Source organism: Notolabrus celidotus, chromosome 7 (assembly GCF_009762535.1).
Source record: "Notolabrus celidotus isolate fNotCel1 chromosome 7, fNotCel1.pri, whole genome shotgun sequence".
Classification (NCBI taxonomy): domain Eukaryota; kingdom Metazoa; phylum Chordata; class Actinopteri; order Labriformes; family Labridae; genus Notolabrus; species Notolabrus celidotus.
The window spans coordinates 13,564,265-13,592,235 of NC_048278.1; the positions used below are offsets into that span (position 1 = coordinate 13,564,265).

Below are 27,971 nucleotides of genomic sequence, written 5' to 3' on the forward strand. Positions count from 1 at the left end.
GTGGATACCAGCTTTAAAGATTATTGGGACAATATTTTAGCTCTCAGCATCTTCAGTGTGTACACACACAATCTTACAGCCCTTTTGTTCTGTCTACCACTACACACACACACACACACACACGCACACACTTCTCTACGTCTCTCTTTCTCTCTCGCTCTCTCTGTCCATCTGTTATGCTGAGTCGTGTGATCAGGAGAGGGTCTATACATCACCTCTCCACCTCCCTTGGGACAGCGCAGTGGAGGAGGGGAGGGAAGGAATAGGGGAGAGATGGGTCCTGTGCTCTCTCCTCTCTGTATCTCTTTTTTTCTCTCTCACACACACATACACACACAGAAAACACACACACACTCACTCAAACCCCCACCAGCAGCAGCTGTTAGCAATGACTGCAAATTGTTTTTCCTGCACCTATTTGTGGTACACTACTGATTGGAGGGTCCTTTCTCTGCTGGTAGTTATGTGCCAGCACAGTCACACTCATGCACAACTACGTGTGTGTATCTCTGTGTTTGTGTGTGTTAGTGTTAGTGTGTGTGTGTGTGTGTGTGTGTGTGTGTGTGTGTGTGTGTGTGTGTGTGTGTGTGTGTGTGTGTGTGTGTGTGTGTGTGTGTGTGTGTGTGTCTGTGTCTGTGTCTGTGTAAGTGAGTGATTTGGATTAGCGTTTTAGCAGCATTAAGAAGAGACTGAGATCAACACTCACTTTAATGGAATTTCCATTTTCTACTTTTGGAGAACGAGGTGTTATCTGACAACAGATCGACACACACTCATCGAGAGTCGCATAGAGTGAGAGAGAGAGACAGATACAGAGACTGAGAAAGAAAGAAGAGACAGACAAGGAAAGTAATAGATAGGAACAGAGTGTGTGATTGATGAAGGGAGGGGTATCACCAAACAAGCAGAGAAAAAGGGACAAACAGCGAAATGGAGAGAATTTAGACCCAGTAATGCAGTGAGTGTGGGAGGGAGAGAGGGAGGGAGGGAGGCAGACAGAAAGAGAGATGAGTAGAATGCAATAATGTGATAAAGCAGCTGAGGAATGGAGGTTTTTCTACACTCTGACGCTTTTAGTCCCATTTCTACTTTTTACGGCAGATTTCATCATATTACCAAAGGCCATTTTGGCTCTATTGTGGATAATAGGCTGCAGTGGAATTATTGCAGATGCTGGCTTAGATAATGGTCATTCTCTCTCTCCTTCTGTCTCCGTACCTCTCCCCCTCGCTCTGTCTCTCCACAGTGTTGGAGAGGAGGGATGAGGCAGAGGAGGTGAAGGTGGAGAGATTAATGGCATACAAAGATGGGCAGAGTTGGGGGCAGTGGAGATAGCTGAAGGTGCAGCGCATAGAAAGGCATCTGAGCATGTAAGACAAAGAAAGAAAGGATGGGTTGTGCTCTGGAGATAGCTTTTGTCAGACTGATTTGTTCATGTTTGCTTCTAATACAATAAGTGGATAAGAATAGTACTGGTTAAATGTCTGCAGATATTATCCCTAAAATATGAGAGCCTACAGACAAACACTGAAAAGCTTGTGAGTGGAGCCGTAAAGATAAGCCTATTAGTTGTATAGTTCAAGAAATAAATGATATAGCAACTATGTTGGTATTCTCTCAAGCATGGAAGGTATTTTCAGAGCCAAAATGTCAAACATCCGATGTTTAGAGACTCTCAAAAGTCGTAGAATATACTGTTCTCACTATAGGAGGTAGATTGAATGTTTCTAGTTTTCTAAAGTTTTTGATGTTTGTCTCATAAAAGAAGACTTTTGACAATGTCCCCTTGATTTATTGTTTAACCTTGTGTGGGAAAGTCCAAGAAAGTAAAGTTAACTCATCCTTTACCGGTCTAGACAGCACCCTTTTGTCCTTCCTATACCCACACTAGGGATAATTAGACCTCGTATTATCAGGCATCCAAGGTAATCGGATCACAAGTGGACAGCTCTATGTACAAGAGTTCACACTTTGCATTATCATGCATCTCTAAATGTATCTCTGGTAACCATTTGCAGTTGGATGTCACTTTCCTGCTTCATATGCACAAAAAACACCCTCATTAGCCTTTAAAATACATCAAATAAAAAAGAGTGATGCAGACTGGTGGAGGGAGGTGCAGAGTGGGGTGGGTGAGCAGACAGACTGAAGTGATGAAGTGAGATAAAAAAAAAACCAACAACTTGGATTGATTGGGAAGCCTGATTTTACTCCACAGTTGTATGGATTATCAGCAAAATATAAGAATTGCACTGCAGACTGGAGTCTATGTTAACAATGAAGAAAGCTGACAACATGGCCCCTGTGATTAACACAGATCCATGTCCTGAAACATACGTATCTACTGCGCTGTATTATTATAAACTCTGATAAACCACTTTTAGGTCTCACCTTCCTATCGTCTTTGCATATCATCTCCTCTTTAAATTATCTCCATGCTGTTTTATTATAAACTCTGATCAGCTGCCCTTCGATCTCCTCTCTTGCTTGTGGATTTTCACTTGTTCAAAATTAAAAGCAGTCTCATTCACTAAATAAATATGGACACCTTATACAAGTAACTTTGTGCATTCTCCACTGCAAAGCATCAGCTACATCTGCACATTCTTGGACCAACATGAATCAAAGAAATACAATTTCACAAGACACTTCATAGAAATATTAAATCAATAAAGTATGTGAGGTAAGTGCTCTGATACTTCACGTCATCGTTGCTGTGGATACAGGAAGAGTGGGGGTCCTTAATGTGGCCTAGCACACATAGGCACATACACTTTCAGACCAGTGTAGACATATGCCCCCCAGACCACCTCCACATGTGGCCTAAGTAGTCAGATCTCAATATGTTCTCCATGTATCCTGATTGTTTCGGCCTGCACTGTGACCCAAGTCCAACATACCCCGGCTATCTTTTCATGAGATGGTTTTAAAGGTGTAGTGTGTGAGATTTAGTGACGTTCAGCAGAACAGACTTGTAGAGATGAAATTGAATATTCATAAGAAGACATTCACATCGACTGTTTCCAGCTCAGCTACAGTCTTTGCTTGTTTGTGCACTGGACATCATGGTAACTTAATCTGAGTGTGTTATGTTGGAGTTGATAAATGTTGGGCTTTCGTTGATGAAACTGCAATTATTTAAAAGAAGAATGGAAAGGGGACGTTGGAGGAGGTGGAATGTATGGCTGCTGAATCAGTGTAGGTAGAGGACAAGGGGCTGTGATACCGGACATGTTGTAAATGCAGGAAATATGATGCTACCCAGCTGACCAATCACAGGACATGGGGTCAGCGCAAGGGGCAACCTCCAACCGCGAGAATTGAAGCCAATGCAGAAGTGTTCAAAACTGCAGTTTCTCGAGTGTCCACTTGAGGCTGGCTCCTGAACTACCCAAAACCACATACACACAAATTTTAAAAAAGCAAACCTTTACGGCAGAAATAAACACGTTTACAGCCTGATACAAAAAATGAGCGTAGTCTGAATAGCTAATATTTCGGTCGGCACATACTGTACTGGGGGTGAGTTTTTTCATAATGAGGCAATTTCAAGATTTTAAGATTACGAGTTTACATTATGAGAGGCATAGCTGACTTGATTGACAGGCTGGAACATTAAAGCTGTTGGCTAGGAGGCTCAAAGCCCGCCTCTTTACCTCATACTAGCTCAATAGAAACTCTGTTACATTCAGCATTTCCAATATGGCACCCACCGATGATAACAGTGCTTCAGATGCAGATGGGTGACATCAGGGATACTATGTCCATTATTTATACAGTCTATGGGTCTGCGTTTTTCGTTGGGTTGTTACAGTTCTGTGGTAATGTACGTTAGGTTACCTACATAGGCTGCTGCAGAAGTACAGGGTTTCACAAACCTACGGCGTATGATACTATGTTGATTTGACATTTTGCAAAACGGAATTGATCCAAGGAAGAGGAAAACTCCTCCCACTTAACGTACTTCTCGCTGCTAAACTTTACCAGCTATGTTTAAAACATATAGACGATTCATGGTGAGTGACAAATATTGATTCGTTAGACACAGGCACTACAATTCAGCATAACGAAATAACAGGTCTTGCCACTAATGATCTCATTTTACCATACAGGTATAAAAAGACTTCAGTACAAGAGTGACACTATTCATTTCACAGTGCCTTTAAAAGTATGTTCAGAATGTATCTAAAGTGGTATATAAGCACTGTTACACTGTGTGAGTACTTAAAGCAAAACACCCTGAGATGATAGTCTACAATATGAGTCAGTCAACAGCTCTGACATGATCTAGTCTGCCCTTCACATGAGGGAGTGGATGAAATACCAAGAGCACCGCCACCTGCTGTGTGTTCATTAATAAACAGGAGATGAAATTATCATCTTTCTAATAAAATGTGAAAAAATGAAAGGCTTTGTTACGCTAGAATTCATGGCAGAGCTGCTGTATTGGACCACAGTGGATTGTACAGGTGTACCTACTGAAGCGGCTGCTAAGTGTGTATATAGTATGGAGTGTATATAAGCTCAACTAGACAATCTTACTGAAATTTGGTCATATGGAGGGAAGGTGGGGGTTATTTTGAGAGGTGGAGAAATCAAGATGGAGGTAGGGCAAAGAGGATGGAAAAGGAAGGGAGTAGGATAATGTGAAAATGTGAAGAGAGGAGGACGGAAAAGGAGGAGAAAAAAAAGGTGCCCGAAGAAACACAGGAAGAAAGAGATGGAGAGAATAAGGAGGAATGGCAGAGGGAGGAGAAAGGGGAGCCTATCGCCTTGAGACTACGGCAAAGAGAGAAAAAGAGAGTGAAAAGAGGGGGAGAGAGCAAAAGAGTGATAGCCTTACAGCAGCACCTAATGGCTTCTCTGGAGAGAGGGAGAGGGAGGGAGTGGAGAGGAGGAGAGGCATAATGAGGGGGCTATGACAGAGGCAGGAGATAGATTTAGAGAGGTAGATGGGAGGAGAGACAAAGAGAGGTGGAGGTTATTCGTCCGTTTGGTAAAGATGGAGTCAAAGAAAAACAGGAGAGTGAAAAACGGTAAATGTTAAAAAAAAAAATAATAATAATAATAATAGGGAGGAGGGGAGAAAGCCGCTGAGGCAGGGACAGATCAAGACGTTAAATGAGCAGCAGCGAGAATAAAGATGGCTGAGTGTGGATGTAGAAAAACAAATTGGAAACAGGTAGAAAAACAAATGTGAGCAGGGGTGAAGTAGAGAGGATGAGAAGGAGAGGGAAAGGGATGCTATGTTTGGTGGGGATGGATCAGCCATCGGGTGAACAAAGAAGGAAGGAATAAGGAGAAGACGGATGGAGTCGACACCTGGACAGAACAAGGACAAAGTGCAGAGAAGTGGCTAAATGTAAGGACATGAAAAGAGACTCAGATATAAAGAAAGGGTTAAAGAATGAAGGAGATGTGTGAAAGAAAAGAGACTGAATGAGAAAAGCAAAAGACACAAAGACAGACATTAACACAGAGCACGTGGGGAGACAGTGAAGGAGGAAATTGAGGAGGAGGTTGTTCAGAGACATGGAGGATGGCTGGATGGATTGAAAGGCAGTTAAGTGTCATAACGAGAGAGAGAGAGGAAGAGAGGAAGGAGCTTAACAGAGGAGGGAGGATGGGCGGGTGTGTGGAAGGTATCTTTACCTCCGTTAACAGCCGTGTTATAGCACTGATCGTAGCTGTGAATAATTCAGACCCTCTGGTTGGGAATTCTCTTTCGGAAGAGCCCGAATGTGAAAACCGCACACACACACATTCACACACCACAACACACTTAAATAGTTACTTTTGTTCTCTATACTTCTAGCTATGAGCTTTGTGTTACCCTCAACACTAAGTCCTGTGTGCCATACACACATTTGTAATGCAGAGAATAATAGAAAGACAGAGAAAAAAACAAAAGAGAGCAGTCTCCCTGCTTTCAGTCATTTAGACGTACCATATTCAGCCACCATGATTACATTACATGGAAACACATCAATATCTCCTCCTGCACACAAACACACAAACACACAAACACACAGACACACACACACACACACACACACACACACAAATACCTTTTAAATACATACATTTACATCCATTATTCTCAGACACTCTATCCCAGAAATGGCTTCACTGTTCGGCTCGCACATGTGTCTTTAAGGTCTCCATGGTGACCGTTTCCAAGGTGATTTACAATAGCACCTGGTCCCTCTCAGGGTGGTACACTCGTCTGCTTGCATCAGTCACTCCCCGGCCACCAGTGATCTCATCCCTTCGCTCCGCTCCGCTCACACTCACGCTCCCTCCTCCCTGCTCGTCTTCAGGAAACATGATTTACTGCTGTCGTCTGTCCTCTCGCCGCTCGTCATATTCCACGGTGTGTGACCGTTTATCCTCCTCAGTGATAACAACTGCAGCAACTGTGGAGAATAGATGTAAACCAGCGACAGTGAAACACAGAGGTGAAATAACAGGAACAGGGACTGAACCCCCCCCCCCCCCCCATCAAATTTTTTTCACTTGTCAAGTCCTGTCATCAAAACACACGTGGACGTACTTAAATCATGTTGATAATTGTTGGGGATGGTTGATCAGACAAAACAGTCCGTTTTTTAAATGTCTCAGTTGTACAGAAGGTAATGTTATTTGGGAAACAGACAGCATAACTCAGTGTCTACAAGTTGTTCGGTCTGCAAGGCTACACTCTGACTCTGCATTCAATCTACGCAGCAGCATATACTGTAGGTACCCGTAGCCCAGTACCTCAGCAGAGGGCCGCATACGTAGCCTGACGTACCTCTCCTCAAAAATGTGACTACATTTTTAAACAACGCAGACCTCAAGCCCTGTGATTGGTCCACTGGGAAGCTGGGAAGCATCTTATTTCAGCATTCACAATATTTCTGGTATCGTAGCCATGGTCTTCTGCCTGTACTGATTCAGCAACCATAAATTCTATCTCCTCTAATGTCCCCTCTCTTGTGTCTTCAATTCAGTAACTGTAGTTTGATCAACTGCTTCTCAACATTTATCAGCCCCAACTCCAACATAATACTATCAGATTCAGTCACCATGGTATCCTGTGCACAAACAAGCAGAGAGCATAGTGGAACTGGAAACAGACAATGTGATGAGCATAGAAACAGCACTGCCTGCTAGCATTTAGGGGGAGTACTGCAGAGCAATGCAGACACTCCAACGTACAAGTATGTAATGCTTAAGACGGCATAGGCCACTACAATGTAGCTATGGCCTAGGATCAAAGCAGAAGTATAAATCAGGCTTTAATGCTAGAATCAATACGCTAAAATGTGTATAATGATAAAGCTAATATGCTAATGTAGGGCCTGTATAATTGTAATTCAAAGTATTCAGAATAATTTTGAAGTCTATCTGTTTTCCTGATTTTGGAGGAATCCAAGTTTCACCTGCTACCTCAGTATGATCAAAAACAAAGGGATCGACAGGCAATGCTGTTGGGATCATGTATGAATTTAACCAAATTTAAAAGCATCTAATTCTTACTATTGTCCAGACTTTACTTTCCAAACCACAAACACAAACTTCACAACGGTCCAGCATGAAAAGGATCACTTCTTAGCTTGATTAGGTTAACTCTGAGCAGGGAGAGAGAGAGTCCAGTTGCTTTAGTGGCCTGTTTTATTCAAGGTGCCAGCTTGGCCAATCCACATGAACAACATTTGACATAATAACAGTTTTAAGGTTATTAGTAGTATTTTAAACACCTGAGGTAGAGTGATACTACTATACCTTATGGATTGCTTCTTGTCCAATCAGATTACTCGGTCAAAGTTACTGTTGTGTAAGTTGTTTATAGAATCTAATACCTGGGTATCTTGGCTTTAATGAGGCCAGCACAAAATGGGAGAAATGTGTCTCACTAATAGCACTATAACAAATGAAAATCCATGGTTAATACATTACAAACTGATGATAACAGTATATTATACAAGAGATACAATTTGTTGTATCTAAATTCCTCTGATTAGTGTATGAAGTGTGGATCTTTCATATCCTTTATACATCCATTGTGGTGCTGTATAAAAGTGAACAAAGTGTGAAATGAAATCCAACAATGGGTATTATACGTAAAACAAAAATCCAGTGTCGGCTCTGTTTCCAAGTGCTGAAAAAATACATTTTCCTATGGGATGGCAGATTGTATTTTCTGCCGCAATTTATAAGAAACTAATTTTAAAACGCTGAAAGAACTAATGAGATATTATTTGACTACAGAGAAGACATTGTCTGAAGACAATAACAAGGTTAAACTATTCAACGATGTATGGAAGAATATTTATATAGCATTGTATGAAACAAGTCATGACATGGCGGGTGGGAGAAGGAGGGGGCTCATTCAAAGAAGGTCCAGGACAGGGACTTGTGTGAGATGTGTGTTGATGTTTGGAGAGGGTGGGTGAGATGTAAGGGGTGAGGTCAGATGACTTTTGTATGTAGGTCTGGTTTTTGCATGTGTTACATCTAGGAGCATAAATGTAAGAATGTTTCATGTGATCATGATACCACTCCTGAATAGTGTAATAGTGATTTGTTATGTTCTGATTATATACTGGCAACACCTAGTAAGCAAGACCCTGCATGAAAAGCATGAAATTAAAAAGAACAATCCTATAAAAGAAAAAAAAAATGCAATACCTGGGGCGATGATTTGACCTAATGGTTAAATAGTGTGTGCCATGCACAGAGGCTATAGTCCTCAAAGCAGGGGGGCCCAGACTCAATTACAACCTGCAGCCCTTTACCCCATGTCATTCCCCACTCTCTCTGCTGCTCCTATCACATACTTTAAATAAAGGCTGAAAAGGACAAGATACACTTTAAAAAGAGCCCAGCTCCTGGTAGTTTTTTGTTATCAATTCATTGAAATTCCAAGACTGAGTTAAAAAAACATAGTAGACAAGTGATGTGTTTGACAGCATCATCTCTGAAGCAGTCACTTGAGGAACATCGAACAAACTGCAAGGACACAAGGCAACAGCTGCTACAATCTGCAGTGAGAAACCCAGACTGCACTCTGCAGTGGACATGAGGCTTCAGTCAGACTGCCAGTTTGACACTATCATCTGTGAAATAACCTGTATGTTTTAGAGGTGATCTTTTGGTTCCTGGCTCCAGCCACTTACTATCCGTCCCATTTGCTCACACTTTGACTGTTTCTTTGTGAATGAGCAGAGTCTTTAAGCTAAAGCTAGTCCAACAGCAATGCCAGAGAAGGTTAGGTTAAAAACATGGGAATGTTAACAATTGACTGCATTCCTCTGTCAAAGGCTCTCTTCCTAATTGTCATGGAGGGAATGTTAATGTGTGTGCAGCAACAACTTGAAAGTTGTGGGTTAGTTTCTCTAAACTTGCTTACCACAGTACAGTAAATACAGTACATCAATTTCCAGCAGTTACTACTAAAATTAATGTGGAGGCAATCCAGAGACAAAAGATGCACCAAGTTTTGGTCATAATTGCCTTGATATGTGTAATTCAGTTAGAGTATGAATATCAAATGCTTACTTTAGAGATAAATGCAAACAAGTGTTATTGTTGAGTAAATTATGTTACAAGAATGTCATGCTACATGATGGCAAACAAGCATGAATTGGCATTTCAGGCTTTATGCTGCCTGTTGGCGGCATCCTGTGTGCAGAGAAATCCCTTGGTTAAGCACAGTGCCTCCAAATAGCATTTATGCTGCAGGGATTCATTTACTTAAATTGATCCACTCCTGCATGCCTCCATGCGTTTCACAGCAGCGCTGCATGGCTTCATGTTGGTTCAGTTATGGTTAAAGGATGATCTCAAGAAAACCTGTTAACACAGCGCATTGTTTTTGAGCTTGGGAGGGGAGTTTAACAAACAGTGGAGGTATGTATGTTGATCTTTGACATTGCCCATTAAATATTGTGTGTGTGCATGTGTGTGCGTGGGGTGTGTGTGTGTAGATTCAGAAGATTCAGAAATAGGCCAGTAAGGGTTTAGAGCAGAGATGTTGAGAGATTAAACAGACCTCTGTGGGGAGCAAGACTCCTCTCCAGCAGGTTAAATATAACTCTCTACAGGGAGAAACTGAGTAAGTGTGTGTGTGGGTGTGAATGGTGTGTATGGTGTGTATGGTGTGTGTGAGTGTGTGAGTGTTTAAGGGGTTGGGAGTAGGATAGGTAGGTGGATGTATTCTACACAACTGTTGGCTAGAATTAAAGCACCCCCCCCACCCCCCCACCTGTCCATGGTAGTTTGTGTGTGTGTGTGTGTGTGTGTGTGTGTGTGTGTGTGTGTGTGTGTGTGTGTGTGTGTGTGTGTGTGTGTGTGTGTGTGTGTGTGTGTGTGTGTGTGTGTGTGTGTGTGTGTGTGTGTGTGTGTGTGTCAAAGTGATGTCTTATTTACCTGTGTCGCCAAGGGGATACTTTGATACTGTGAGGTCTGGCTCCACCATCTGCTCAGGGTTAATGTGCGTGTGTGTTTCTGCAGGGGCATGTGTCATCATGGTTGTGTCAGGTGCTGCACTTTGATGCACAACACATGTTTGTTTTTCTTTGCAAAAATACTTCTTTGACTTTATGTCTGCTATATTACACAGAATGAAAAAAAACTGCTTCTGACCCATGTCTACTCTCATTGTTCTTAACATCCAGTGGGGGGGCGACTATTCTTGCCATGACTCTTGCCTTGGCACGGGAATAAAATGCAGCCTCTAGCTAGCTAGACTTAATGTAATCGATGAGAGTTATTTCACAGAATTATAGTGCCAGTTTTTTAGTCTGTCTCTGGCCGTATAGAAACTGTTAGGGTAAATAATGCCAAAGTAACTCCAGTCATAAGGACCGTTGTTAATGAATAAATAATGATGTAACGATGAATAATGAAGCTGCTATCAATGAAAATAGCCTTTGTTTCCAATGCAATGAATAAAAGGTCTATTTTCAATTATACATATTCAGATAGTCTGTGTGATGAATCGAACTGGGTTCAAACACAACCTAATTTGAATGTAGCTTCTAATTTAGGGTGACCTGAGCATAAGTTACTATGTAGATTTCATACTTAGCTGTGAGTAGGTGTGGAGTCTGCCATAAAACACTGGTTGTAATATAGCATTGTTGTAAATTGAAGGAAGAGGGGGAGCAGGGAGCTAAAGGCTGTTTCATGTCAGCAATGTGTTCTCAATGGACTTGAGCATCAAGGTTTTCATCAGTGTTTTTAAGAATCCTTTTTTTGTGTTTGTGCATGTCAACATCATAACCTAGCCCTCATCCTGGCTTTGAGAAACCCAGTCCTTCTACCTGGAGAACTCCGAAAGAAAACGGGATACGGTAGCATGTACAGTGGGGCAAAAAAGTATTTAGTCAGCCACTGATTTTGCCAGTTCTCCCACTTAGAAAGATGAGAGAGGTCTGTAATTTTCATCAGAGGTACACTTCAACTATGAGAGACAAAATGAGAAAAAAAAAATCCAGAAAATCACATTGTAGGATTTTTAAAGAATTTATTTGTAAATTATGGTGGAAAAAAGGTATTTGGTCAATAACAAAAGCTCAACTCAATACTTAACATAACAACATAACCTTTGTTGGCAATGACAGAGGTGAAACGTTTCCTGTAAGTCTTCACCAGGTTTGCACACACTGTAGCTGGTATTTTGGCCCATTCCTCCATGCAGATCTCCTCTAGAGCAGTGATGTTTTGGGGCTGTCGCTGGGCAACATGAACTTTCAACTCCCTCCACAAATTTTCTATGGGGTTGAGGTCTGGAGACTGGCTAGGCCACTCCAGGACCTTGAAATGCTTTTTACAGAGCCACTCCTTCGTTGCCCGAGCAGTGTGTTTGGGAGCATGTCATGCTGGAAGACCCAGCCACGTTCCATCTTCAATGCTCTCACTGATGGAAGGAGGTTTTGGCTTAAAATCTCACGATACATGTCCCCGTTCATTCTTCCCTTAACACGGATCAGTCCTCCTGTCCCCTTTGCAGAAAAACAGCCCCAAAGCATGAGGTTTCCACCCCCATGCTTCACAATAGGTATGGTGTTTTTGGGCCGCAACTCAGCATTCTTCTTCTTCCAAACACAACATGTTGAGTTTTTACCAAAAAGTTCTATTTTGGTTTCATCTGACCACATGATATTCTCCCAATCCTCTTCTGGATCATCCATATGCTCTCTGGCAAACTTCAGACGGGCCTGGACATGTACGGGCTTAAGCAGGGGGACACGCCTGGCGCTTCAGGATTTGAGTCCCTCTTGGCGTAGTGTGTTACTGATGGTAGCCTTTGTTACTTTGGTCCCAGCTCTCTGCAGGTCATTCATCAGGTCCCTCCGTGTAGTTCTGGGAATTTTGCTCACCGTTCTCATGATCATTTTGACCCCACGGCATGAGATCTTGCGTGGGGCCCCAGATCGAGGGAGATTATCAATGGTCTTGTATGTCTTCCATTTTCTTACAATTGCTCCCACAGTTGATTTATTCACACCAACCTGGTTGCATATTGTAGATTCACTCTTCCCAGCCTGGTGCAGGTCCACAATTTTCTTCCTGGTGTCCTTCGACAGCTCTTTGGTCTTGGCCATGGTTGAGTTTGGAGTCTGACTGTTTGAGGCTGTGGACAGGTGTCTTTTATACAGATAACGAGTTCAAACAGGTGCCATTAATACAGGTAACGAGTGGAGGACAGAAGAGCTTCTTAAAGAAGAAGTTACAGGTCTGTGAGAGCCAGAAATCTTGCTTGTTTGTGGGTGACCAAATACTTATTTTCCACCATAATTTACAAATAAATTCTTTAAAAATCCTACAATGTGATTTCCTGGATTTTTTTTCCTCATTTTGTCTCTCATAGTTGAAGTGTACCTCTGATGAAAATTACAGACCTCTCTCATCTTTCTAAGTAGGAGAACTTGCAAAATCAGTGGCTGACTAAATACTTTTTTGCCCCACTGTATATGCCCTGCTCCAGTTTCTGACAGCTGTACTTCTTGCGCATGGGCAGCCTCAGCCAAGTGACATTTCAGCAAAACAAATTTGGCATACAGAGCATCATACATCTGGAGTGACGACCATGAATGCTTCAACTACGTCAAACAGCCGATTGAAGGATGCCCTATTCTTCCGAAAGTTTTCTCCCCACTCAGAATCAGCAAACTCTGTAATAACAACCCTGTCCCCACTCATCAAGGCTGCGTGTCTTAACCCATTGCTACCTCATCCTACGCTGTGGTAGTGACAGGCTGACACCAGTCAGAGTTGTGTATGTGTTTAGTATTTGCTGTCTCTCTCCTCTCCTGTTGTTGAAAAAGAGGTGAATAAGGAATATTTGCAAGACAATGGCATTCAATAGTTCCAAGCCTGCAATAAGCCACAGTGGTCTCATTTGTCTCAGATTGCAAAATTGTCAGGGTTTGTGTTGTAAAAGATAAAAACCACAGTCCCAGAAACTCGGATACAAGTATTTATCATGTATACAGTGACATAAATAACCAGGTTTCTCTGTGTGTGCATGTGAACGCCACATCCTAAATATGGTTAAAACCAGGATAAGGCTCATATGTGGGATATTCAAGTCCATGTAAACACAGTCATTGAAATGGTACCAACCTTATAGTTGTGCACCATCAACAATTCACTCTTACAGTGTGAGTTTACTTTCCACCACTATATGTATCCAATCATACAGTGTTTGACCGGATTTAGACTTTTTGTTTTGAAGGTATCTTTACCTCCATTAACAGCCGTGTTTAATTTAGACAATTAACACATTGGTCATCTTGTTTGAGTCTTGCTACTTGGTAATACTGATGCACCAAAATTGCATCTTTCATTTTGGAGACAAGACTATGGCTTGGATTTCAAAAAAGTAGCCATTGGGAATGAAAATAAGCTGCCCCCACATGGATCGACAGTTTCATGCATTTCTAGATCTAATTCTAAGACAGCTTTAATTGTGGGGGGGGGAAATCTGGTTGAAGTCATGTATACACAGAAATGTAGGACTTGAGTTATTTCACAAAATAAAACAATGATAGTCTTAAGAGCATGGCCAACTTCACAAATGCCATTGTCAACGCTAGGATTTTATACAGTATGTAATTGCTGTAGTAGTTGAGTTTGGTACTACTGGTACTGTGTGTATATTATCTAGAGTAAAAAAGTACTGTTAAATATAATGTTATTTTTTTAACGGAAGTCATTGACATGAGTAACTGGGACAGTTTTTATATTTGTCCTTTCATTCATCAGACATAACACTATTCTGGCAGGTGCCCTTAAAAATGCAGAAGTGAGAACCTCTGCTTCAGCAAACACTTCCTGTGAGGTATTCAGTGATATTACCACTGGAGTCTGTCCCTGCTCTTTAATACATATTTCTACACATGTCAGACATAATCATCAGGGTTAGAGTACATGGTCAACCAGTGTGAGGCTCAAGGACATTCTGACATTGATTTGCGCTGACTGTGTACAGGATCAAACCTGCGACCTTCAAGCTGGTCAGACTAACCAGAAACATAGCTGTAAAGCACTCAAAGCATCTGCAACACAAACCCTCCGCTGCTGCAGCATCCACTGATAAAAGATACTGTGGCGCTCATGTGATTCCAGTTCACTTTCTCAGTCTGATTGGAGCCATAGTCTGTGTAAGTGTCTAATGAGGCATCTCCTCATCCATCCAGCCCTCACACTCTGTTCCCTCACTCACACTGCTACTGCTGCTCTTCTCCCCTTAACACTTCCTCCCTCCCTCCCTCCCTCCCTCCCTTGCTCCCTTCCTTCTCTTACACAAGTGGGTGACAGATGTGAGCCACTCTGGAGAGCACACAGACACCCAGCACTCTGCTGCCAGCCGCCACTGCCCTTATAGGCTGTGTGTGTGTGTTAATGCATGGTGTGCAGTTGTTTCACTGTCGTAGTCAGTCCATCTGTGTGTGTGTGTGTCTTTGGTTTGTCTTCTTGTGCTTCTATGAACTACCTCATGGAATCAGTGGCAGCTCTGTACCATAGTACTAAAGTAAAATTGGGTTTTCATTTTTAACATTCAACAAGTCAAAGATTTTGAATTCATGACTTCAAATGATTAATATTCTAGCCTTACATATGTAACAGTTACAGACCAGGGTTCAGAAGACACAATGTTTCTGCTCCATGAGAAAGAGGAATGAATGGACAGTCTCCCTATCTCTCCTCCGCTCTTACTTACACACACACACATTTCCGCTCACTTCACATGTAATGTAATCACCTGGGCTCTCCATGCTTCCTAACCTAATAAGCCTGACAGCCTCCAACACACACTACACACTCACAAACAACAGCACACATCCTCCGGAACGACCTGTGATACATTCACCGCTCCTTTAATTTCATCCCCTGTTCCCTTTTTTCTGCTATATTTCTGCAGATGTTTCCGCATCCCACAGTAGCTCTTACACACTCAGTCTCCAGCTTAAGACCAAGTTCCTGTGTTCCTCCTGTAGATAGCAGCAGCAAACCATCGGGTCTCATTAGCCTCAGACTTTTTTCTGGTCCAAGGTGTGAGAATGAGATGTGTGGGGGGCCGCAGAGAAAAAGAGGAAGAGACAGAGTTGGCTAAAAGAGAAAACAGACTCAGGATTATAACAATATTCACACAGTGAGGAGTCACACAGAGCAAATAGAAGATGGACTGAGAAATAAAAACTGTCGAGATTAATGAAAGAAGTAGAAATGTTGTAAAACTTAGTGTTACTTAATGTGGAGGGTGACCAGGCGCAGCAGCATAACTGATCCCCTGAGCGCCATCTGCTCTTGGCTACAGCAAATGTTGCCAGGGTACCTGTGCTCCTCATCTTCTCTCTTCCTCTTTTGACCCATCACCTGTTTGCTTTTTCCTCTATTTGTTCTCCATTTCTGCTCTCATGTCTTCTTCTTTTCTCACATGTTCTTTTTTTCTTCTTTTTAGATGATTTAATTTGCTTTTTTTATTCCAAAGACGTTATCACCTTTCTGTTCAATGAGCGTATTAGCATGAAATTCATTTCATTGTGTCATAGCAAGACTTCAGTGAAGTACTAATAACACAGAGATAATTCGGAAACTAATGCTTATTCATTTGCTCTGCTTTCACCCCTCCCTTTATGGACCTTTCTGTTTTGAATGTCTTTATTTTCCACCTTTTGTGTTTAGATGCTGTTCTTTTCTGTTCTTTTCTATGGCTTCTTTGACTGACTGCAACTGTGCACACTATTACCAGCTCTCCCCTACAAAACACACACACACCACCTCCACCAAAACCAGCTCCAGTTCTCCAAGACTTTTCCTCTCCTCCTTCCTTTGAAATCCGTCTCTCTCCAGCTCCTTCGTTCTCTGGCAGTTGTGTGAACATGACTCAGGGCCCCCTGTCTACGGAGAGAAAAGAGAGAGAACCAGAGGAAGAGTGGAGAAAGGAGTTTGATGGTGGGGTGTTTAGAGAGAAGGAAAGAAAAGAGGTAGAATGAGAGGGGGAGAGGGAGAGAGAGATCGTAGATCAGAACCGTCATGATTGAGCCATCTGCTGAGAGGAGGCCAGTGAGATCAACTACACACACACACACAAACATACACACACATACGTGTGTTTAAAGATCACCACTGCCACCCGTTGGTCACTCCCTGACACTACGCCTCTTCTTCCCCTCTCTAACACTCTCTGCCCGCCCTGCTGCCACCCTGCAGGAACATGCCAACTAGAGATGAGACACGTAGCTCTGAGCATCGATCAGTCTGGTCTGGCTGTTGGTGAGCCAGTGTTAAGCAGCCGATTCTGTTTGCTCCACAGGGGTTTTTTGTGCTCTAATATATGAGGTTTATCTCCACCTAACTCCTTTCTAAGAAGAGCAGAGTCTCGCTACGGATTATGAGGCTTTGGCTGTCTCAAAACATATTGAGTATAGTGATGTGTTACAGACTCTTGCCAATGCTATGATGCGCTACTGTAATCCTGCTTTTGCTGTTTCATTCTTGCCCTGCAGTTAAATGTGATTTGTTGTACACTGTCTGTTCCTCTGCGTGGTGTTGGGTGGCTGTGTGTTGTTGCATTTTTATGTGCCAACACTCTTCACTGGCCTGAATCATTCTTTCCTCTCCTCTCCGGCCTCTCCCCTCACTTACTGACAACAGGCTTAAACGATGTCCATTCTCGTTCAGCTGTCCAACCTTTAATAGATTTATAAAAGCTACCCTCCCATTGGCCAGAGCAGGCCATTTCATCCTATTAGAGATTAGCACACGGCTGAGTGGCGAAGGAAGTGCTCTTTATATGCTAATGAGAAGATAATGTATGTATGCTGCGAGGACCAACCAGTGCCCCTGTGGGAGGACCTGGGGTGGCCCAGTGTGCTGAATCCTGAGGCAGTCCTGTCTTCAACCTGCTCTCAATCTATTCACCAACACCTGGACTGTGTCTTTTGGAGCTTTTGTACAACATAGTGGTTGATTTTAGAGTATTTGACGAAGGGCCGTTGTACTAAAACATCTCTATATTGCTACATTTAATAAGAGGACACAGGAGCACTGCAGTGTGTTAGCTTTTCACCCGTCTAACCTCAGCTTGATGCATAAAACAGATGTGCAAATGTGCCAATATGGCTACCCCTATTATTTACCACTATCCTTTGGCTCCTATTAAACATGCATCCCTCCAAATAGGTGGTTAGCATATCTTGAGATATTCTTGATTGATGTCTTCATGTTGATTTAGCTAGTTCTGTTTCATGTTTACCCTTTTAGCTACACAAAAAATAAACTGCACCTCAAACATTTTGAGAAAGATACTTGTTGCTTTCTTGTTGAAACCCCAAATGATCAAATCAATACCACTCTAATCTACACTGTTAACATGAAGCTAGTACCGGCAGCCAGTTAGCTATGCTTAGCCTAGCACAATATTTGGAAACAGCCACGTCTCCTTTTATGTTATATCTCAAAAATCCAATCATACCAAGACCAAAGTTTAAAATAGCAATTCACAGGGTAGTGTCATTAAAAACAAGGGTATAGGAGTGGGTCTTAATGTGTTTCTTAAAGCCTCTTTGCCTGTCTAATGACCTCCAGCAGACTCCTCCAGAGCCAAGGTGCTGTGAGGGTTAAGGGTTGGATGGCAAGCTAATGTAAGGATGCAAGAATAGGAGTGCTGTGGTGATGTTTCATCGTCCTTGTTTATATCCATCGAGCAACATTTTGGACAGGTTGTGAAATTGTTGTTTGAGTTCTATTAAAGTAGAGTGAGTTGCAGAAGTCCAGCCTGGATTTTGTTAGAGCCAGAATGAGTCTTTCTAGACCAAGGGAAGCTTGAAGCTCACCTTGACTTTGCCTGGTTACACTATCCCTTTTCTGAGCAGAGCTGTGTTTGAGTAGTTTTTCAAATCAGGATATTTCCAAAACAGTAAAAATACAGCTTTCTCTTGATTTAATAATAAGTGATTAAAAGGTCGCTCAACAATCAATTTGATCTGCATTCCTTCTCTCCCTCTCTCTGTACAGGAACAAGGTGTGGTGGGAATGTCACGACCGCCTGGCGCCATCCCACCTCCTCACCCCGCTGGTGGCGTTGCCGCAGGGGTGGGACCCAACCAAGGGTCAGGTCCACCTCCAGGCTACGTGGGTAACCCGCAGCAGGCGGCCATGATGAAACAGATGATTGCAATGGAGCAGGAGAAAAGGGTACAGATGCACATGATGGAGCAGCAGAAACAACAGCTCTTCAGAGAGCAGAGACAACAGCAGCAACAGCAACTACTGGCCGAACAGGTGAGTTAGTTAGTTAGTATAAGATGGTGTGTACAGGCCTGTTGGACTCATTTGCCATGCATTGAATTAGAATTTGTGTTTGTGCACTCTCTGTCCTTGCATTCCTGTTAATTTGTCTGTCTGCAGCTCCTAACAAAAGCAGCTCATCCTCTCCTCTTCCTTACTGTTGTCTTGTTGCATGTGTAATTACCCTCAAGCAGCCCCCTCTCCACTACCTCCTTTTCATCTCTACAATGTGTGTGTGTGCATGTGTATGTGTGTGTTTTTGGCTCTTGCCACCTGCTGTGATAATGTGGTGTTTTCTTTTTATTTCTCTCTCTGTGAGGGATTCAAGTGTTAAAGAGTTCTGAACTCTGAAGTCACCACCCACTATGTTGGTTTTAATTGGATCTGCAAAAACACACACAGACACACAACTAAAGGTGTCTGAAAAGATCCTGATGGGAATAAGTGTATGTTGTTACCTTGATATCATCACTCTATTTAAATGAGGGACACCTCTGCTTTCAAGGCACTCATTCAGTCTCTGTTTTTATGCTGCCTATCAGTTTTTCAATTTAATTCTTATACCTGCAACCCAGCTAAGGCTGCAATACACTATAAAGGCTGCCTCTGGCTTTGTAGTTGAGCGTTGATCGGTAATGTTGCTAACTGTGCAGGAGAGCGTCACGCAGATATAGAGACTAATCTTAACCCAAAAGCTTTATCCTATTCCACCTTACCTAAACATTCCTCTGAATCTGCTTTTCTGCAACATTCTTCTCATTTTGCATTTAAGAAGCATCTATTTTATTGAACATCTGTCTCCTCTCTGTTACACCAAACATCTGTTTTTCATCTGCAGCAATACACTACTAGGGAGGTTTGTGTTTAGTCTACTTGAAGTTGAACGATTACACATCGTTGCCCTTGCTTTTTGGGCATAAAAGTAACTAGTTGGTTAAATTAATTAATAATATTTTGATCTTTAATAACAAATGGCTAAGGCTCTGTTACCTGAACGTAAAAAAGCACATAACAGATGATATTTCGTAGCATGGAGCAGTTTGGCTGTATTTTGATTTAGAATATGAAGTGAGAAGGCTGTGTCTGGTCAAACTGGCATAAAACCATTTGACCAGAGCAATATGTAACCAGGACATGTAGACATTGATCTCTAAGGATGACCAAAGGCTGATGGTGCTAGCTCTGCTAACTGTAGTCACACTGCAAACCAAATCAGCATTATTTACCCACAGACTCTGTGATCCTTTGTCTTTCTTTCTTAACTTTATACTAGTTGGTATGTCAGAATTTGAATTTATTTTTCAATAAATAGGAAAGGAGTCATTTTGAAACGTATATACTAATACACTAAATATGTATTTATATACCTAAAATCCAAATAACCTTCAACATTTCTTCCTCTCTATTGCACATAGATCTGTCTCACATGTACTTTCAAAAACATGTACTTTATCAAAAAAACAACAAAAAAAAAAAACAAACTTCACACTACTCCCCTCCGGTTGCAGGTACAGATCCCCTTACTGTAGGCGAGCCCGGTTTGGCAGAAGCTTCGTCCCATCGGCCATAGCACTGCTAAACAGAATGCCACTGTAATGTGTTCGGTGTGTTTATATGTGTCCGGTGTGCATATTTGTGTCCAGTGTGTTCATATGTGTTCGGTGTGTTTTATATGTGCCCAGTGTGTGCATATGTGTCTGGTGTGTATATTTGTGGGATGCGGGGCACCATTGCTGTGAGGCTGGGTGGATGGTTATGGTTATTGTGTTCATACATGTATTCCTGTACAGACGGTGGCAACAAATCTCCTTATTAAGGACAAATAAAGATCTATCTATCTATCTATCTTTCTGGACCAAACTTTCACCTTAACATTATTTAACAGAGATCTCCCCTCTAATCTTCCAAAAATATGTCTCACTAATGCATAACTGACTAAAGTGATTGGTTCCCTACCAGAACGAGGGCTTAGGTATTTTGCTATTTGCTGTGCAACTTCTTGGAAGGTGACCACACTCAAAACAATAAGGTACAAGAAGACCAACAACAAACTGATAAAGGGAGAGAAACAAATTGTGGTACAATCACATTAATGTAACAAATCCTAAAAATATGTTGATCCAGGGGCAGAAGTCTTAGCTTCCCCATGTATCACAGCTAACACTCAAATATTTTGTTCTTGAGCACTGTTCTTGCTGTGAGTTGTTCTTGTCTATATCCCATATTTCAATGTAACATTGAATTATGGTTATGAATGCTTTACAGTTATAAACAAAACTTTTAGCAATTGTTTGTGTTTTTGTGTGTTTGTGTGTGTGAAGCTCCAACAGCAGCAGCATCTCCCAAGACAGATGGGCCAGGGCCAAAGGAATCCATACCCCCAAGTCAATCAGTACCAAGGTGAGACAAATAAATGACTGCATCTATCTCATACAACAATACACACAATATGTGCAATTAGAAAAGAATGACAGCTCCCAGACAGATCTTATGATTAACAGAACAAGACCTGACCTTAATTATTTCGGATAGTATTGATGACCACATCAGTGAATGGATATTTTGGTAAATGACTTTGTGGTTCTTTCATAAGAGCCAGATGGTCACTCAAAAAAGAGCTTGTAATCACACATGTATACTAGTATGGTATATATGATACAGTGCCAAGACATTAAACAGATTTTACAGTTCACTCGCAGCCATATTCAGAGACAGATCGACGCACAAACACATAAAAACATGTATGCAAACAGCAGCGCTGACTTAACATCACCCTGAACCCAAACCTCATCCTTTCTGTCTGTCTCTGTCAGACGCATCAGTTGGCGCTGAGATACTCTTCAGCCTCAATCTTTCTCTTTCAACGCTCTCTCCCTCCCGCTCTCTCTAAAAAAAAAAGTAGAATATTCCTCTCTCTGCCTGTTACCACGGCAACTTGTCTGTCCTGGATCCCCCAGAGTTCCGGTGAAGTCAGAGAGATGGATGAGAGGAGGGAAATTGGAGAGGGTTGGGGAGGGGATAGGTAGATGGTCTCATAGGTTGGAGAGGTTTGGAAGAAAAAAGGAGAAAGAGATGAGTGGGTGAGGGGATGATAGAGAGATTAAGAAATATACTGAGAGCGAGGAAGAGAGTCAAGTTGAAACCATTTATAGCCATTACTGACTGTCTGCAAGTCTAGAAGATAATGTTGTGGGGAAGAGAGGGCTGCAGCATGGAACTGGGGCCTACAAATACGCATGTTGGCTCAGCTATTGTGCAGCGTTTCTGTGATTTATTAGCCAGGCTGCAAGTATCACCTGCAATCAGAACAAAATCATACACACTGTACTTTTCTCTGTTAACTTGAAGTAACGTGTGGAGTAGATCTGGCTGTTTAGTCATGCTAGATTACTTCCAACTCTGTTCACACCCTGCTTACTTGCGAGTGGAGTGTATGATCCCCTACGTTTGGACTCCTCTTACAGTTTCAGTTCTAGCTGTGAGGTGAGGGATTAGTGGAATGATGTCAGGAGTGGGTTTATTAGAGGATTTAGAGCCATTTCGACACTAGCAGACCTCCTCAGCTCAGGGACTACTGAGCTCGGGGAAAGGAAGTGCTGGCGCTTATATGTGTTTAGTTTTATTTTAGCACTGTTTAATTTGTAGTAAACTCGGAGGGAAGCATCCGTTTTAGAGTAAACCAGTTGTCACGGGACATAAATCTTTGCCTCAGCACTGACTTATTAGATCAGTCTTGTGTGCCTCAGTGATGCTGGTAGACTTTCAGTGCAGTGAGTCGCCAGAACCCATGGGTTGTGATTTGAAAGGGTCCCCATGAAATAAATGAGTCCACAATAAAACTTTAGCTTTTGAGGATTTCTAGTGTTAAATGTAATGTCATGATATAGTTAGAATTATTGAATAATTTGAAGTATGTTCAAAAAGCATCTGAAATTGATTAATTCAATTCCCATTCATGAAAATTTAATTAGGAGACTCTTTGGCACAATGGCACAATAAATGCATTATTAAATTAAAGTAAATATTTGGAAAACAGATGATAACAGCAACCATGTGCAGTGAGCGAGTGATTTTGCAAAACACAATCCCAACAGGGTGAAACAAGACTCTGACAAACAGAGGGACTGCGTACAAGACCTTTCTATTTTGCATTTTGGATTTTATTGATTCAAAAATGTTCCATGTACACATCTAAAATAAATAGTCCCTTAAATTTGTAGGTTGGTAGCACTTCCATGCCAAAGGTCTTCTTTTAGCCTACTTGCACACCCTGAGAAATGATTCAGACATCTGAGTTCTAGCATCCCCCCTCCAGGTGATGTTGAGACATATTCAAGGAAGCAGCACGTGTGAAAGGGGCTTGACTCTTTCATCTCCATTGTTTTTCAGTTTTAACTCTTTTTTTATTTCCCTCCTAGGTCCTCCTCAGGATCTCGCATCCAGAAGCCAGGCTCTCCAGAACATTCGGGCTGTTCGTCTGCTGCAACAACAGCAGCAAAGCCAGCAGCAGATGGTCCAGATGAGTTCTGTTCAGGGCCAGGGGGGCTCAGTGGGACCCCAGAATGACATGGGCTTACCCTACGGCAACCAAGGGTCCAACCAGGGTTCCCTGTACGGACTCAATCCCTCCATGAGCCAAATGATCCACCAGCAGCAGCAGCACCAGAGCCAAAGTGTCCAAGCCTCCATGGGACTTCCACCGCAGCACAACTCCACCGGAGGTCCTCCGCGGCAGGCAGGTGCAGGTCCCGGGGTTGGAGGTATGCCCGGAGGTCCTGGAGGTGGTGGAGCAGGAGGGTATGGAGGGCAGGGGATGTTAATGAATTCCTTGAGCCAGCAACCACTCAAAGGCCCTCCCAACGCCAAAGCTCAAGCACAGAGACTGCAAAGCATGCTGGGAGCAGGAGGAGGAGGGGGAATGGCTGCAGGTGGATGGCCGCAGCAGCAAGGACAAACTCTGCAGGCTATGGGGGGAGGAGTCGGAAGGACTACAGGAGGAGGGGGAGGAGACATGGTGGGTTTCAGCTCTACCCAGGGATATGGGATGCAACCTGGTCAACCCTCACGCATGACCAAGCAACATTTTCAGGGCCCAGGCCCGGGGATAAGCCAGGGAATGGACCCCAGAGTGGGCAACCCAGCAGCCAGCATGGGCGGCCCAATGATGGGCCCTCATATGGGCGGTCAGCCCAGGACCAACCAGCCGAGGCCCATGGTCATGAACCAGGGGATGAACCAAGGGGTGATGGGCCAGGGCATGAGTGGGATGGGAGGGTTTGGGCCAGGCCCTGGTGGGCCAGGATTAGGGGCAGGGGGAGGAGGAGGTGGACCTTACGGACCAGGGGGAGTTGGGGTTGGAGGTCAGCCTCCTGGCTACCAAAGGACAGCCAATCAGGACATGTCATCCTATGGTTACGGAGGTGGGCCCTCAGGGGGAGGTGCCTTTGGATTAGGTGATGGCGCTGGGGCAGAGCTGGACTCAAGCGACGGTTGGATGGAGGAGTTTTTCCCAAACCAATAGCCATCAGTGAAACTGGAGAAGACTTTTTACTGGATGAACTAAAACAAATTTTGAAACCTGAAAACACAAAACAAAAAGAATGACAAGATTTGGAATGGCATGTTTTTACATGAGCAAGATTATAAATGAGTTGTAGTGTCATGTTTTTGTGTGTGAATGTGAGCGAGAGAATGTGAGATGGAAGGAGCAATCATAATGTCACGTGCATATTGACAAAAAAACAATATAGAGATTAAGAGGTGTGTTTCATTCGTTTACTTTTCTCCACTGAAAGAATTGTTCTCATGTTCAAGTGTTTGAAAGCGAGCCCCGTTTACACAGCAGCGCTTTGAGCCCAAGCTTTAGCAGGGGCTGACTGAACACCGCAGACTGATGAAGGGGGAGGAAAACTTGTTCTCAAGACAGTAATTTATTTGTGTTTGTGTGTTTGTGCCACCCAGCTCAGTGCTTCAGATCTCTCAACTATGTGAGGAGCTGAGGGGAGAAGAAAGCACTCTCAGCGCTCCCATTTCCTTCCTCAGATTTGTGCCCCCCATATACACACACAGCAACATACACACAAAACTGTCTCCCTCACACTCTCTTGCTTTGTTCTCTTCACTTTTTATCTTTCTCTTTCCCTCTTCATCTCTCTCATCCTTCCTCTCATTTTTTCTATCACTCTGTCTGTCTCTCTCTCCTTCTTCTTCTTCTTCTTCTGCTTTCTCTCTTATCCTCCATTTCTTTCCCCTCGTGTCTTTCCCATCATCTCTCCAGAGGCTTGTTCCTCACTCTCAACACTCCTTTCTCTGCTGCAAAATTTTGAACATGTCAACACAATTACTGATATCCCTCTGTCGTGCTACACAAGCGTACTCTGCCCTCTAGTGCCATTCCTGGGGAACAACCTGAGTGATGTTTGTTGGGGATCTCCATTTACTGTGAGTAGCTGTTGGATGTCAAGAGTGCGTGAAGAGGAGGACAAAAGAGATTTAAATGAATAGAAGAGAGAAAGAATAGGCAGCTAACGCAAGCACTTGGACTCAAAAGCTCACACAAATACACACAGATGTAAAACCAACAAACAGACAAACAAGCGTCACCCTGGGAGGATAAGCCGATGTGTGAGTGGCAGCTAAACAAGCTAATATTACATTAAACCTTCTGCCTGTGTGACACAAACCACATCACAGGCTTCAGGCTATTAAAAGGCAAAGCGATCGCTGGGCACTGAATGTATTCAAGCACCACAAGTGACTTCTTCTTTCAGGGGAAAAAGCTCATTGAAAGCCCTTCCCCATTGTTTTGTTTGTTGCTGTGTTTTCTGGCTTACAAAGATGCTGGTTGTGTCTGTTGATTAAAAGGAAAAAACTCATTAAATTAGCCTTTTTTACTTTGTGTTGTCTTTTGAAAACCTGTTTGTCCTCCTGTTGCAGCACAGCCTTCCCTTCCATTGTGACGCAGTTAGTTGTTGGTCACCATAGCCCTGCTTTATGTTGTGGCTTTTCTTGTACAGCAGCTATTAAACGCCCTCGCTCCAAACTAGAACGTAACTGTGCTATACTGTAACACTACTGTGAAGAAATATGGCTTGTGCCCTTCCAGCGCTTTACAAGGAAACAGAACCACTGCTAAAGCCTTGAGTTTGATTAATAGTCAGAAACTTCATAAACAACTGTTTAGGCTTAAAGGGTAGCAACTTTTGGCACCAGTTAGCATTAAATCAATCAGTGCTTCCTCTGGAGTCTGTCTTTCCCCTCTTCTCTGAGCTTACTTTAGTAAACTGTATAGGCGTTACTCCAGGCCTTATGGCTCGCCATCATCAAGCTGATCACTCATCTGCCCCTAATGGTTGAGTAATAAATATCTGTGGGATAGTTTTTTTTAATACAGTAGTTGCTGGTAAGATTACACCTTACTTCTCTAAAAGTTTCTTAATCTTGGTTTAGAAATGAATGGGAGTGTGTTTGTTTGTGCATTACTTTGTATTAAGCTCATCAGAGTGAAAGTTTGGAGGATGATGCTGTAATCAACAAACCAAAAAGCCTTCTTCTGTGTAAACTAACTCTTTGCCATCAACGCATTTGTTCTCCTGGTTGTTGATGTTGTATAATCCAGCCCTTTAAACTTAAATCTCCCGCCTTTCATCCTGTAAGCGTTTCCGCGTTCAGTAGCACCCCCATGTGAGGTTCTGTACTTTGATTTTTGTCATGTTTGGGGAGTGGAAGTCCTCCGTTTCACTGCAGACAGATGTTTTAGGATGTAGAGGCCCCTCGTTTTACCTGACCTGCACTAGGTCAGGTGAATAAGAAACCTGTGTCAGTGTCGAGGCTAACTCTTGGATTTGTTTGAGCCTTCCTTGTGCAGGAAATGTAGTAGAGCTCTTACTGCTTCAATGGCTCCGCTGCTCATGCTTCCAAAACTTTGATACATGCTCCAGTAGCCTACTCCAGGCAGGCTCAAATCAAACTCAGAGTCCCAGGCCAGTGAAACAGAGGATGTGTGTTGTAAAACACCTAAGGTTTACCACTCCAGGCTGGAGGCAGGAAGGTAGAGAAACACCTCTGGGTCAGTGTTAAGGTCACAGCCTTTATGACCTTTTTGTCTTCTTTAAAGTAAGGGTTCATGAAATGGTATGAAATCCCTTCAGGAAGAGAAAGGAAGCTTCCTCCAAATATTATTATGTACCGGGACCAAGTCTGTAGACAACATTTTAACAAAACTGTTGTTGTTGTTCTTTGTTTTATTTTATTTGTTGTTTTTTTTACTGGTGCTGACATATATGTGATTATGAGAAAAAGTATATAAAAGATAATTGCTATTTGTAAATATGTTTTTACAGGTTTAAATACATCAGATAATACAGTCTCTACTCTGTAAAGAATTTACTGTTTGTTGGAAAATAGAGAAGTATTTTTATTTTGAAGTTTTTTTTATTTCACGTTTAACCCATCTGAGCTATGCCATTGCACTTCAGACAATGTCTTACTACTAATTTGTATTGTAAACCTCTCTTTTGGGATTTTTTTTCATTTGTTTTTTCTAGTTTGAGATTTGACTCTGTTCTTAAGCAGTGCTTATTTCTTTTTATCCTGTACAGAATTCTGAAATGTTAACAAAAGAGAACTCCAAAAGACTTTTTTTTTCTTTGTTTTTCCAAAAAGATACAATAAAGAGAGAATGTTCTCGCTGATCATATTAAATCAAAGTTTCTGTTGTTCATTGAGTTATTTGGTTCGTCCATTTATTACATCACAACTAGAAGCTCTTTGTGAAAAAATGCCCTTTAAAAATATATCACTCAATGAAAATATAACAAAAATATATAATGAAAGCACTGCTAAAGCTAGCTAGCTAACATCACTTGTAGGTTGTTGAAATTATACGAAAAGACAGTAAATCAAAAGAAGTGTCAAAAACTACACACTACAGACTAAGACCTTGTAAAATGTGGTGTTTGATGAAGATGAAGAAAATGACATCATCCCAGCCTTCACCTCACACACTTATTTCAAAACAGGTAAGCAATTCATGAACTCCAGGTGAGTAAATGAGAGTCTTCAGAAATGGGGCCTTAAAGACAGGGCACTATTTGGTGATGCAAATGTATCAAATCACTGAAGTATGTTTATTGGTTCCTTTTATTGTATTTATTTTATTGTATTTATTAATGTATTTAATGGTG

The 27,971-nt window shown here is 42.3% G+C and overlaps 1 protein-coding gene across 1 annotated transcript in view; it reads left to right on the plus strand.

Annotated features, from left to right (window-relative positions):
• Positions 1–27,489, plus strand: part of maml3 (mastermind-like transcriptional coactivator 3) — a 133,094-nt gene extending 105,605 nt beyond the window's left edge. Inside the window, exons 4-6 of the mRNA XM_034688439.1 lie at positions 18,514–18,780; positions 21,108–21,186; positions 23,205–27,489. Of these exons, the coding sequence (XP_034544330.1) occupies positions 18,514–18,780; positions 21,108–21,186; positions 23,205–24,307 (1,449 nt within the window). The 3' untranslated portion in view covers positions 24,308–27,489. The remainder of the gene's footprint in view (positions 1–18,513; positions 18,781–21,107; positions 21,187–23,204) is intronic.
• Positions 27,490–27,971: the final 482 nt, after the last annotated feature.